Here is a 15395-nt window from a genome sequence, read left to right as displayed (position 1 = left end):
TAATAACCCCACAGTGATTGCGTCGGCCCTGGGACTCCTCTCCTCAGGGGCGGTGGTGTAATATCGTACGACACTCCGGTTGTTGGTGGAATAAGGTTGATTCCTGGTGCAACTCCTCCTCCAGTGCTGGCTACGGGAATAAGGGTTGGTCCGCTGCTTATAGGCAAAGCCCCGGTTGTTTCTACCACTCCTGGTGGCGGTGGTTCTTCCTCATTATTAATCTTCTCGGCAAGAAACCAAAATTAAGAATTTTTAAGTGCGTAGAAAACGAACTGATCGTTCCTACAGACGGCGCCAAATAATGGTTCTTGATCTGCCGGTTTGAGTTTGATCCAACCTACGAAAGAAAATAGGTTAGAAGGATTCGAGCCGGTGTTGGCTCGAATACCCTTCGATGCCTAAGTCAAATAGATTGGAATAAAGTTGAGAGTGAATATGAGTGAAATTAGGGTTTACCTGACCTAGGACTGAATATATATATACATGTAGTCATTGTAATGTGTTAGGAGTCTTCTCCTTTATTCTGAGTTCATCTTCTTGTTATGATGAGCTGTTTACTATCATTATCCCTGAAGATCAGGGATGACTAGCTTATCTGTGTGATTAGTTGGTTACTGTTGGGTTCTGGGTCAGGGACCTACGACTGGTTTTATCGTTTGTGACTTGTGTCTTGTTACAGTCTTCTGGTACTATTTTGGGTGTGATATCCATCAGTACTGTTAAATGGCGGCTAGGAGGGCAAAAATAGAGTTTTCCTCTATGGCCATATCTGATTCTTGTCTTGACAAGAATGAGGTTAGGGATATCTATTATAAGTATAATTTTCCTTTTGAGTATAGAGTTAGATTACCCGGTTACCAGATTCCTGCTTTTGCTTCTCCCGGGTCGTCTCGCGAAGCGGTTGTTTTTGAGTAGCAATTCGCTGCTGGTCTTCGGTCTCCTTTAGATCCTTTTTTACTAGAGTTATTTAGAGATATAAGGATAGTTATAGGAGCGTTCCATCCTGGAACTATCCGAGTCGTTCTAGCTTTTGTTGAAGCGTGTAGGCTTCGGGGGAAATCTCCTTCCCTTAATGTACTTTATCATTTTTTCGAATTTAGAAAGTGTGATAACTGCTTTGTTTTTTTCTATAGTTAGGGAAGGCCGCTCTTCCATTTAGTTTCCTTGTTTAGACAGTGGCTAGAGGAAGCGGTATTTCATAGTTATTCACGATTTTGCTTTTTCTCAATTTCTGGATGGTTTTTCTATTTATCGTGTACAAAATTATCCATCTCCTTTAAACTTGTCTGAGTCGATTCTCGCCTTTGACTTGTCTTTCCATAGTATATTCCAATGTCCTATTTTAGAGGTCTTGGTGAATAGTCATGCCCGATGTCGATGGCATTCTTTGGAAGATTTTTCACGAGGTTTGGCGGATCTCCACTATGAATATATTGGAGGTATTTATTTATGACTTAGTTTTTGTTTCGCTTTTCTTTTGTAGGATGTCTTCTTCCTCTGACGATCTACTTTCCGGTTTCAAAATAGATTTGGATGTTCCAATAGGTGAGGCAGCAGTAGATGCTGATGCTCCGATTCCCGAAGATGATGCTCAAGTTGCCCAAGTTCCTGCCGGGGGCGATTTTATAAGCGGGCGACAGGGTAGTCGTTGCGGCTGACGAAGATGATGATGTTGTTGGCATTGGCGAACCCGCTGGTGGCGAGGCTGCTATCCCCATTCCCCCTCTATCTCCGGCGATGTCAACATAAGTGGTGGAGTTAGTAGACCTTGATAAAGTAATTGTTCTGGATTCAGAGCAAGTTTCTCCAAGCTCTGATCCTTTTGTCCTGCCATCCTGGAAGAGGCGTGGTGTTGATGAGAAAAACCCTTGTGGTTGTTCATCATCCGCTCCAAATTTGACGGAGAGAGTCGAGGGCCATGATCTGGCGAGTTTACTAAACCCTCGAGTTCTGGCCGAGTATATTAGAAGTTTGGCGATTCCTGAGGACATTACCTGGTTCGCCTCTAAGCCTGGACAAGAGCTTTCATACATTATATGTTTTCATGGATTTTTGGTAAGTTTTTTGAACTTAGCTTATTTATCCGATTTTCTTTGTTGATTTATTTATCTTGTTTTTTCTTGGTGACAGGCCCTTAAGGCCGTATTGGTATTGAATGATCGCCGGCAATACGTTGAGGAGGAAGCTAAACGCCTTGCTGCTTTCTTGGCGATGTTTGAGTCTGAGAGAGAAAAGCTAAAAGCTTCAATGAAGGAGCATGATTCGCTCGTTTTGAGGTTGAAGGCTCAGGATACCATTAACGATTGCCAGGTCAAGGTTATCAAGAAGAAGACTGTTGATTTAACTCAGGAGATCGAGGAGCTGATAACGGTTAACACCTATGTCGGCGAGGAGAGGAATAAGTTAAGGGTCGAAGTAGAGAAACTTCATATCCGTCTTCTTGACACGAAGGCCTTCTATTCCGATTTAATCAGCGAGTATCGTCTCGCCATAGGGAAAAAACTCTTGGAGCAGAACCCAGATATCGATTTGTTTGGTGTGAATGGGTTGGATCTTCAGGCTATAGCTCAAGGATTGCTGGATAAGATGGCGAAAGATCGCTCGTTGGGAAAATAGACTTATCTTTAGCCTTTTTGGGGTTGTATCGCCGTAGTGCTTTTTGTAATTCGTACTATGTTGAATATACGATTCCTTTTTCAATTTAATGTTGATTTCTTTTCGAATGCTTGGAGTTTTTTTATTTTGTTTTTTGCGTTTGAATCTGGTTTCGATGGTTCGCCTTTGCTTTGTTTTGTTTCTGTGGTTGGCGATGTTTTGCTTTTCCAAGAGTTAATCTAAACTCTTTCTTTTTGGCGCTTCACCTATTTTAGAGTTAATCTAAACTCTTTGTTTTTGGTGTTTCGCCTTATTTTAGAGTTAATCTAAACTCTTTGTTTTCGGTGTTTCGCCTTGTTTCAGTTAATCTAAACTCTGTTTATTTTTGGCATTTCGCCTTAGTTGAGCTAATCTAAACTCATTTTTTATCGTTTCACCTTTTGTATTACTTGAAAACTGAAGTTTTATTAATATAAATGGCTTTGCTTACAAAAAGTAAAGATAGTTATAACACCATCGGGTACGACACAAAGTCTCTACTAGCGATGGGTTATCCAGTTCCTACTACTCTACTTTCTTCTCCTGCTTGCTTTCTTGAAGATCTACTACGGACTCGTCGTAGCACTTTTTGGCGACATTATGATCTCCTCTTATTATTACTACGCCCTTTTCTGTTGGCACCTTCATGGCTAGTGCTCTTATGCTGGTAACCGCAGCTGAATCATGGAGGAAGGGTCTTCCGAGAATTGCATTGTCTGTTCGCTCCAGATCTACTGTATTGAACATGGACATGCCCTTTTTGTTGATTCCCCTTTCTGGGCCGATGATGACCTCTAGAGTCATCGAGCCAAGTGGATTGATAGAAGGCCCTCAGAGTCCGGATAATGGGATCGAGAATCGGCGTAATCTCGCCGCGGTACCTCCTAACATTTTGTACGCAACATTTGTCATGAGGTTCACGCCGCTTCCCTCATCTATAACGATTCGCTCAATATTCCATTTTTCGATGATGGTAGTTACCACTAGAGCATCGGTATAAGGTGCTTTTACATGTTCGTAATCCTCGACATCAAAATCACTCGTGGCATGGGTGTCTCTCTAATGTTCATCACTTCTCTCCTCTGCTTTCTCCGAATGGTTGAACTGCTATGTCTTCCTACATTAATAATGTGTATCGTTCCTAGGATCTTGGATGGCCTTTCTTCTTCCTTTTCTTTTCCCTTGTCGTCCCTGCTCCTCTTTTCTCCCTTATCACTGCTTTTTGTTTTATGGGCTATGAACTTCCTTAGCTCGCCTACGTCTATCATTCTTTATATCTCTACTTTCAAATCTCTGCATTAGTCTGTTTCGTGTCCGTGTTCATCATGAAATTTGCAGAATTTTCTGGTGTCTCAGATCTCAGCTTTCATCTTTGGTGGCCATACCATATTTTTCACATTCTCCTTGATCCACATGAGGACGTTGGTTCGGCTGGTGTTCAACTGTGTGTAATAGCGTTCGTCATTTCGGGGATCATACCTTGGTTCATATCTCCCTTGGGGGGGGCGAAGCGCCTGCTCTCTTCAGGCATTGACCACCTATCCTTCGATCTTGATTTTGACTTCTCCTTTGGGTTTTCTTTTGAATCCTTGCTTTTCGCCTCTTTTCCTTGAATAGCTCTGCGGCCTTCATCTTGCTCGAAATATTTTCGGCTATGCCCATCAGGTTCGAGAAAGTGGTTGGCTTGTTGACCATAAATTTATCTATCCAATTCCCAAATCTCGTTCCCTCTCTCAGCGCTTCTACTGCCATATCGACATTCAAGTTATCTATCTTCATAGCCTGTTTATTGAATTGTTAGATGTAACTCCTTAGAGTTTCTCCTTCCTCTTGAATGCACGACCTCAGGATGCTGATGGTTGTTTTAGCTGGTATATTGGTAAGGTATCTATTGAGGAATTTCGTCGACAAAGAGGCGAAGCTCTTGATCGACCCTGGCTTGAGTTTATTATACCATCTCTGGGCCGTTCATGTGAGGGTTGTCGGGAATACTCGACATAAGATTGTGTCTGAGACACTCAAGAGACCCATGGTTGCGGTGAATCTGGACGTATGGTCCCTCGGATCTCCTTCTCTATTAAAAGTTGGCAAGGTGGGTAATTTCATGTTGTAGGGGATCGTTTCTTCCATGATTTTGGCCGATAAGGGCGAACCCTTAAGCCTTAGGTCATTAATATCCAGCTTTTCGGATTTCAGCTTCTTCAGTGCTTTGGCGATATTCCCTTTTAGGTCTTCTTCAGCTACATACGTGGCTTTGCTTTTTTGGGTCAATTCCGAGGATTCGCCTTCATCTTATTGGTTCTTTTTCTTGGATTATGCTTTTCCGGTATCTTTCTCTTGCTTCTTGCTCTTTGGTGGGGCATCTTCTTTCTCTTTTTCTCTTTGTTCCTCTCTTTTAGAGTTTAGTTCGCTTCGGGTATCGTCTTGATTTTCTCCATTCTTTCCCCCATTCCTTGGACCATCTTCTTCTGATTCAGTATCCATGTGCTCTCGATTTTCTAGGTTTTCTTCTTCTTCGTTTCTTCCCTGGTTTCTTCCTTGGTTTCTTCCCTGCTTTATTCCTTCATTCCTTCCTTCGTTTCTTCCTTCGTTCCTTGGTTTGTTTCTTCCTTCGTCTCCTCTGGTTCGTCCTTGGTGGTTTGGATTCCTTGTGTTTTCTGCCCTGTGCGTTCGTCGGGAAGGAGATGGGCTGAAATTGTCCCTTAGTATTTTCATGGTTGTCGTTTGATCGTTTGGCCTCGTAAACCAATCTGCCTAGATTTTCTTGAACAGCTTCCAGTACCCTTTTCAAGATCTCGTTGTATATTTCTGGTGTTACCCCTCACAGTGTTTGCTCATTTTAGCTTCAAGATCAGGGAACGCAATAGGGTTCCTGTGATGACCGCATGCGTTTTTAGGTCGCATTTGCATTTTTAATGCGGGCTCACACGATTTTGTCAAATTCCGTATAATACAAATGAATTGTGAAAATAAATATGGAGTCGCCACCCGGGATTAACCGGGAAGGAAAAGACGGTTAAAGCATTATAACCATCTTCACCTCTTCATAGATTAAGTTTCGGAAATACTATTTTATTCAATCCATCGTTTGCTTACTGATAATTACGAGTTAACATTTTGATTTCTAATTCTAAGGCAAAAGGGTCTGAAAACCAATATACCCTCACTGTTAATCGTATCTAAATTTAACAAGAGTTAGTTTTGAGTGAAAACTTTCGCGTAGAGCTCGGGGCTTCCCTCGAAGATGACAGTACTCATTTTCGTCTAGCCTAAAATAGAGGTGAATGGATCATCCTTTCCATTTTGTGAGTGTGTGTAACTAGTGAAGTTAGAAATAAATAAATAAACTAAATCCATAAATAAAGTACACATATTGTATTACGAATCTAATTGTAAAAATAAATTATAATTTTACTGCTAAAATAAAATTAAATAAAAAAGGACTAGATTTGAGCATATATAAATAAACACAAAAATATATTAAACATGGAACTAAAACTAACGTCAATTATAATACGAATCCGTATTATAAATGACAGATAACAAAATATGATAAAAAATCTAGATTTAAATCTGTATAAAAATAGATTCAAAAATAAATTAAATACAGACAAAGTTAACATAAATTATAATACGAATCCGTATTATAAGTGTGAGATAAAATAAATTATAAAAGGTCGGAATGGAACCTATATATAAATTAATGCAAAAATATAATGAACACTGAAATAAAATTACCCTCAATTATAATACGAGTTCATATTATAAATGAGAGATGAAATAAATTATAATTTTTATTGAAATAAAATAAAGTTTAAAAAGGCGAGACTTGAATCTGGGTCCCAAGATGCCTACGTATCCGGTGTGCCGGAATCAAAGTCGACGTAGTTCGAATGAGTATTTTTATATAAAAAAAAGCGAGTGTTTGAAAAATGGATTTGAATCCCGGTTTGTATGCCGAGATGCCTACGTACCCACTGTACCGGGATCAAAACCCACATAGTTCGTTTGAACCGTATAACAGAAATTTTTAGAAAAATGGATTTGAATCCCGGTTTGTGTGCCGAGATGCCTATGTATCCGGTGTACCGGGATCAAAACCCACGTAGTTCGTTTGAACTGTAAAACGTAAATTTTTTGAAAAATGGATTTGAGTCTCGGTTTGTGTTCCGAGATGCCTACGTATCCGGTGTGTCGGAATCAAAACCCACGTAGTTCGTTTGAACTGTAAAACATAAATTTTTAGAAACATGGATTTGAGTCTCGGTTTGTATTTCGAGATGCCTACGTATCCGGTGTGTTGGAATAGAAACCCACGTAGTTCGTTTGAACTGTAAAACATAAATTTTTAGAAAAATGGGTTTGAGTCTCGGTTTGTGTTCCGAGATGCCTACGTATCCGCTGTGTCGGAAACAAAACTAACGTAGCTCGTTTGAACTGTTAAACATAAATTTTTAGAAAAATGGATTTGAGTCTCGTTTTGTGTTCCGAGATGCCTACGTATCCGGTGTGTCGGAATCAAAACCCACCTTGTTCGTTTGAACTGTAAAACATAAATATTTAGAAAAATGGATTTGAGTCTCGGTTTGTGTTCCGAGATGGCTACGTATCCGGTGTGTCGGAATCAAAACCCACGTAGTTCGTTTGAACTGTAAAACATAAATTTTTAGAAAAATGGATTTGAGTCTCAGTTTGTGTTCCGAGATGCCTACGTATCCGGAGTGTCGGAATCAAAACCCACGTAGTTGCTGCGTTTTTTTGTTGTGATTCCAGGGGACTGAAAATTTGAGAATTGAAATGTTGAATTATGCTTTCAGTTATTTTCTGGTTTCTATATCGTAGATGTTTGATTTACAGGAAACGACAAAATAGATTGTTTATAAAGTGGCTCCATCAAACTGAAACTGTTAGCTCTAGAGTGCAAGTGTAGTTAAATTCGAGCTAAGGCTAGCCGCTGGAGTATCGGATGCGAAGAAAATGGGAGAAAACAGTGAGGCTTATAGGTGATTACGACTGGAGTTTTGAAGGTATTATGTTGCGGATCGGTATCGATCCATTCGATAATAAGGCTCAAGGAAGCAGAAACAGAAAGATGAAAATGCAGAGTATAGAGTTAAGTTCTCTTTTCATTTTTCTGCTTTGTGTAGTTTGTTAATTCTGGATGTGTTATTGATATGCTATTTTGTTTATATTTTGCCATTTTGAAAAAATGGGTATCCACCCATTTGATTATTTTTGTGATTTTTTTGATTTACACTTAAGTAAGAATGGATATCCACCCATTTAAAGTTATAGAAATACTATATGTTTTATGCAAACGATATGCTAATAAATGAAAATGATAGCAGAATATAGTTCAAAGCAAAAAGAAAAAGAATTAAAAGTTTAGATTCTGGAAACAGATTAATACCTTTCTTTTATTTGTGTTTTCTATCTCGTATTGACAGGGAACTTGAAATTTCAGTTGTGTGTATGTGATGTGTGGTTGATTAGTGTAATGCCCTATTGATGCGGGTATTTTATATAGCACTTTATCCGGTGTAAAGTGCTATATAAAATGTAAACATGTAAACATTCTTGTGGCGGTGGATTATGTTTCTAAATGGGTGGAGGCCATTTCTTTACCATCAAACGAGTCAAAACATGTGCTAAATTTTTTAAAGAAAAATATTTTTACTCGTTTTGGTGTTCCTCGCACAATTATTAGTGATGGTGGCTCCCATTTTTGTAATCGCTATATGACCACTCTTCTTGCCAAGTATGGTGTTTCTCATCGTGTAGGTACACCTTATCACCCGCAAACAAGTGGACAAGTGGAAGTCTCTAATCGAGAAATCAAGCGGATCTTGGAAGCAACGGTAAACTCTTCACGGAAAGATTGGGCATCTAAGCTCGACGATGCTCTTTGGGCTTATAGAACGGCTTTTAAAACACCTCTTGGTATGTCACCATACCGATTGGTATTTGGCAAAGCGTGTCATCTTCCGGTGGAACTTGAACACAAAGCATATTGGGCAATAAAGTTGCTTAATTTTGAAGAGGACGCCGTTGGTAAAAAGAGATTTTTGCAATTAAGTGAATTCGAGGAGATTCGCCTCGACGCATATGAGAATGCTCGGATTTACAAGGAGAGAACAAAGAAGCACCATGACAAACATATTCAACCACGTGAATTTCATGTTGGCCAAAAGGTACTTCTTTTTAATTCTCGCCTCCGACTATTTCCCGGAAAGCTCAAATCACGTTGGGGCGGACCTTTTTACATCACACAAGTTTTTCCACATGGTGCGGTTGAAATTGAGATCAGTGATCGAAAATTTAAAGTGAATGGCCAACGGGTCAAGTTATATCATGATGAAAGTTTTGATAGAAGTACGGATATCATCTCGCTTGAGTAAGCAAGCATCAAAGTCAAGCTAATCGACTATAAAAAAAGCGCTTTGTGTTTTAATTTCAGTTTTATTTTTTTAGCGTTTGATTTTACGTGGTATTTGTTTGTTTTTCTTATGTAGGAATCGTTTTTGCCAAAGACAAAAAAAAAATATTTTTTTTGGTCTGCACATTCCCGCCAGGGAGTTGAATCCTGCCGGGAGGCAAGATTGGTCACCTCGGCAGGATTGGAAACTGAGCCCAAGTCCTGCCGGGGTAACCAAATCTTGTCGGCCGGCGAGATAATTTTCCCCGGCAGGAATCAGCAGTGCTAATTCCTTTGCCGGGGAAAAATATCTTGCCGGGAGGCAAGATAACCTTCCTCGGCAGGAATCAGCAGTGCTTATTCCTTGCCGAGGAAAGTCATCTTGCCGGGCGGCAAGATGCCCCATCTCGGCAGGACTGGCTACTGTGGCCAGTCCTTGCCGAGGTGGGTATTTCCTGCCGGGCGGCAAGACTGAGTTGCCCGGCAGGAAATGCGGGCCAAGCCCAATTTTTATATTTTTTTTTCTTCTTTTCTTTCCTCTATTTTTTTTACAACACTCCATCTTCTTCCCCAAAATTTCTTCTCTCATTAACATAAACCCTAAGATTTTACTCTCTAAAATTAAGCTTTCTAACATTAAAATCAAACTTCAAAACTTCAAATTTCTCATTTAAATCATGCCTAGAGCAAAGCAAGTGGCCCAAAAAGCCAAGAAAGGAAAGGAAAAGGGTTCTTCAACACAACAAGAAAAAGAGCAAGTGGATGATCTTAGAAATTATTATGGTGCTCCCTTCTCAATTTTCTCACAAGAAGAAGGTAAGCGTTTTAATTCTCTCAAGGATAGACCTTTTGCTTTGCCTAAATACTTTGATGATGTTTTGTTTAATAGGTTGGGTTTAGCTAGATCTTTGAATGAAGCTTTGACTAGGATGGAATTGCTTGATTTTAGTAGAATGAAATTTAAGGTTTACAAAGAACTAACTCTAGAATTTTACACTTCTTTCCAACTTAGCAAGAATGGTAAGAAAATTGCTTTTAGAATGCATGGAGTGGATTATGAACTTGATTTTGAGTGGATGCATTCTAAATTAAGTTTGCCTAAAAAAGGTATAGTAGAATTTCCTCCTAATTTTGATATGCCAAAACATTGGCGTTTGATAACGGATGTTCCTATAGCAAAAGGGCAACGGGTGCCTAATGGTATCCTTAAAGATGCTTCGGTTCTTCTTTTCCATAAATTCCTTTGCCACTCGGTTTATGGAAAGAGTGAATCATGCAAGGTGTCAAAAGAGGACTTTCTTACTATTTTACCTTTAGCATTAAGAACCGCTAAAAATGTTAATATTTCCCATATGATTTTCAAAAAAATTTAAAATGTGGTAACGCACTCAAAAACAACCATTGGTAATGGTCATATCATCACCGGTATTGCCCAAGCTCTAGGGGTGTTGACCGATGAAGCTTGGGTAAGCGGGATGGAGTGCTATGATGAGGAGTACTTTACTTCGGTAATCCTCCCAAAATCGGATTTGCTAGATGGATTTGGGAAATAGGAAGGTTATGAAAGGCTATAGAAGTGGAGATGAGGAGGTGAGTGGTGATGATGAAAATAATGAAGGAGGGGATGATGGCGAGAGTAGTGAAGCCGGATTTGAGAATGTCAATGTTGAGATTGGCATTGAGCAACCGATAGGAGAAGAAGTGAGGAGAGAAAGAAGACCAAGACAAGCTAGACGTTTAACCAATGACGAAATTGCAAGGCGGTTAGTAGCTCTTGAAGCGTCCAATTCTCTTTTAGACAATAGAGTTACCGCAATGGATAACACCTTGCAACAAGTTAATGCATCCATGGTTGAGATGAGAAGAGAGCAAAGAAGGGCAAATCGAAGGTGGGCGGCATGTTTTGCCGAGCTTGGAGCCCACATCCCTTCACCGCCACACTCTCCGGATGCTTGAGGTACCTATATTCTACTTTTTAATTTATTAGTTCTTGTTTTAATTTGATTGGGTGACTATCATTGAGGACAATGACTAATTAATTTGGAGAGTAAAATTTAGCTAGTCTAGTTTAATTTTTTCTTGGTTGTCTTGTTTTGAGCGATTTTGTCTAGGATGTTTGTTTAAATTTATTTTCAGTTTTTGTAGTTTACATAGTCTTTGAGAAAATTTTGTTAGTTTGATATTTGTTCAAAAACTTAGAAAAATATGGATATTGGAGCATTCTTGAACTTTGCTAATTTGTTTAACTACACCTTGTGAAGTTTTAAAATTTGACTAATCTTGATTACTTTGAATTATTTGATTGGAATCTTAAAATTTGATATTTGATTAATGTCATGCATTAGCTTTTGAGCATAACATTTAAACACAAAGAACTCTATTATTTGTGAATTAAAGATTGCCAAAAGTCTTCAATTTTTATCAAAATCTAGATTTGCTTAGAGTTGTTTGAGCCTTTTGGAAAATTATTTCAGACCAACCTGTCACGACCCATTTTCATGAATCGCGACCGGCGCTAGGGTATGGGTAATGTAGTACCGAAACCCGTAGCTAGCCTCCCATATAAATCATAAACACATAAACCTGCAGAAAACCAATGCTCGGGGGCAACCGAGACTTCAGCCTAAACTAGCAGTTATAATAATCAACAATTAATATAACATGCTTATTCAATTCTGAATCTAAAATAGATTTATCATAAACCGATATAAATAATGAAACATGCCAAAGCAATATAACCAGTCGAACCAATCCGACAAAATAAATAATAATAACAAGGACGTCTAGTTACTACTGCGGTCTAAGAATAAAACAGTTTTACAATTTTATTAAAATAAAAGGAACCTCCGAGGAAAAGTAAATGCGGAGATCACCAGACTCTCTCAGATCATAACCCTGGGGAAAATTGGGAAAACAACGGGGTCAGATATACTGAGATGAGTTCATACCACTATCTACATTTATTAAGTGGAAAACCTTTAAAACGTTTAAAACATTTAATAACGATATTACGGATAATAGTTGGAACCCTAATCCACAATTCTAAATAATAATCATAATCCAATAGGTCTGGTCCCGAGAGCTGAGCTACACCGAGTTACCACTGACCACACTTATACCAGAGTCCCGAGAGCTGAGCTACACCGAGTTACTCTACCTGGTCCCGAGAGCTATGCTCACACCGAGTTACCACATTTCCATAAATACCTTACCCAGATCAATACCGGTGCGCACGCAGTCCTAATGATGCCCATTAGGTAGCACGTTCCAACTAAGAGCCATAATATAAAAACAGTTCGAAATATACGTACAGTATATATATTTAATATTAAAATAACAATTTACTTAATAAAGCGGTAAATAGTAAATATAAACTCACTGCTTGCTAATCCACGTGAAATACCGGCAAGCAACTAACTCTGGTTCGCCTCTGAAGCACGAACAGTAGACGAGTTTAGACAAATAAAATAATTATTAAAATCAGACCCTAACTCTAGAGAGTACTAGACACCACATAAGACTAGCACAAATAATCACGTAGTAATTAAACAATCCAAAATAACACAATATATACAAAAGGTAATAACGCCCAAATAATACAAGTCTATTGAGTTCCCGCTTAAAAATCCAATATATAAATATTATTTAAAAACTTTAAATAATAAATAATTTCCAAATAGTGGGCTAGCCGAGTTATCATAAACTACCAAGCTAACCTCACTTGTCGAGTGACCCAAGTCTAACCCGACTCAAAACAATTATTAAATATAAACCCAAGTTTATATTTATAAAACAATTTAACAAAATAATAATCCATTTTAAAAGCGGAACTCAATAACTTCAATTTCAAATAACCCAAGTTACGAACCAAAAACTTAATTGTATAAGTCAAATAAAAATTCCGGGACCAAATTGTATTTTAACCAAGTAGGGACTAAATGGTACTTTTGCCAATTAGGGGCTAAATTGCACTTTAGCCAATTTGATATCCGAAATCAATTTATTGCTTTTCTTTATAATTAAAACCAATAATAAAGTTATTAACCAAAAATCCACTTAATTAAGTTATAAAATAAGTTTAGGGGCTAAATTGTAATTTAGCCAACTTTTGACAAAACGACATTTGAAGGCAAATATAATTACCCGAGTAATTAAATTAACTTATTTTATAGTTATCTATCGTTTTCACTATTTAATTTATATTCAAAAATAAAACCCAAGTTATTAGTTTCAAGTTTAACCTTAAGGATTAATTTGTTTTAAGTAAAATAACTCCATGACTAACATAGCCCTTTGGCCATCTTCTCATTTCAAAAGAACAGAACCCCGCCTAAGCCTACAATTCCATAACTGGACATGATTTCAAAACCTTAATTCATTCAATTATAAAGCTAGCACATTAAGCTTTATCAAGAACAATCTGAATTTAATCTAACAATCAAAACAAAGATCAAACTTCAACACCAATAACAAAACCGTAGCAAAACCCAAAAACAGAAAATCAAGAATAAGAGTACGGCAGTGGAAGGAAAATCAAAACGACGATAACCGTACAACAAACCGATAGATTTAACATCACGTTGTCAATTTGTTTATGAATCACAACAAACCTAAGGATCTAACACCATGAGAAATATCAAGATCAAGCTAAAAGAAAAGAAATGGTTTGGCAGAAACTTCAAAAACCAAAACAGAAATATAAGGCAAACCGAAACGATGAAACGACATCAAACTGAGTTTAATCAAACAGCAACTAACATATCAAGCTATTTATAACAATTAATGTGAATGATTCAAAGCCAAACAATCAAGAAGAAATCGGCAGCAACATGGTTATTCAAGAACAGTTAAGCCAAAACAGAAAACGGAAACCGTACGGCGAATGAAACGAGATCAACGGCGTACCGTTCAGCGAAACTGAGGTAGGGAAACGTAGGTACGTGAGTCTAGATCGTCTGGAATCAAACGGTTCAGATTTCGATCTAGAAACGAGAGAGAACGAACCAAATTACGCAATGACGTTCAAAAACGAAATCTGGAAATTCAAGAATTCAGAAACTTACCGGACAGCGATCTTTGGCAGATGATAACGGCTTCGATACTCAGCGAAATGACAAGCGGAAAACGGCTAGGGTTTGTTTGCAGCGTGATGAAGGTTTTCTGTGAAGAAATCGACTTAAAAAGACGTAGGGAAGTGGGCCGTAAACGAGGTCGAAAAGGGCCACACGACGGGGTCCTAAAGCTGTTATGTTTCCCGTACGGGAATGGCTGTTCAGCCCATTACTCCCGTACGGGAATGCCTGGTCTCGAACGAGACCAGGCCCAAAAAAAAGGATTCCCGTTCGGGAATTCCAATTCCCGAACGGGAATGATTAAATTCCATTTTTTTTTTTATTTTATTTTTTTAAACCGAACCAAAATGAATCGAACCACAAAAATTTACGAAACTTCAAATACCCCTCAAAACACATCCGGAACCACGTCGGAAATTACAAAAATAAATTTAAAAATTTTACGGGATATTACATTCTCCCCAACTAATTAAAAATTCGTCCTCGAATTTAACACTACAAGTAAATCACATCAGAACAACACGAAACACAAGTAAAAACTACAAAGTCACAGAAAAAACAAGATGTTGTACCTCACGGAAATAGAAAAGGATAGCGATTCCGCATATCCAACTCGGTCTCCCAAGTACACTCCTCTACAGAATGATTGTGCCAGAGAACTTTGACCATCGGAATCTCCTTGTTCCGCAATTTACGCACCTGCGTATCAACAATCTCAACTGGCTCCTCCTCATAGGACAGCTCCTGATCAATCTCAACACTCTGAGGCACAATCACGTGCGAAGGATCAGAAATGCACTTTCTCAACATAGACACGTGAAACACCGGATGTACTAACGACATGTCTGGCGGTAGAACCAGACGATAAGCCACAACTCCAATCCTCTCCGAAATCTCATAAGGACCAATATACCTCGGTGCTAACTTTCCCTTGACGCCAAAACGAACCACGCCTTTCATAGGCGAAACCCGAAGAAATACGAAATCACCAACCTGGAACTCAATGTCTTTCCTCTTCGGATCAGCATAACTCTTATGCCGACTAAAAGCAGTCTCTAACCTCCGCTTAATCAACGGTACCTTCTCAGAGGTAATCTGAATAATCTCCGCTCCCGAGAGTTTACGCTCTCCGACCTCCTCCCAACAGATAGGAGATCTACACTTGCGCCCGTACAAAGCCTCATACGGCGCCATCTCGATACTCGCATGATAACTGTTGTTATAGGAAAACTCAATCAACGGCAAATGAGTATCCCAGCTACCCTGAAAATCGA

At 38.7% G+C, this 15395-nt stretch overlaps 1 protein-coding gene across 1 annotated transcript; it reads right to left on the bottom strand.

The window, feature by feature from the left end:
* Positions 1–4947: 4947 nt before the first annotated feature.
* Positions 4948–5349, bottom strand: LOC126656829 (uncharacterized). Its single transcript, XM_050351451.1, has one exon. It carries the CDS (start codon positions 5347–5349, stop codon positions 4948–4950), a length of 402 nt encoding a protein of 133 aa, XP_050207408.1.
* Between the last annotated feature and the right edge of the window lie 10046 nt (positions 5350–15395).

Source organism: Mercurialis annua, linkage group LG7 (genome assembly GCF_937616625.2).
Source record: "Mercurialis annua linkage group LG7, ddMerAnnu1.2, whole genome shotgun sequence".
Taxonomy (NCBI): domain Eukaryota; kingdom Viridiplantae; phylum Streptophyta; class Magnoliopsida; order Malpighiales; family Euphorbiaceae; genus Mercurialis; species Mercurialis annua.
This window is presented reverse-complemented; position numbering and strand designations above follow the sequence as displayed.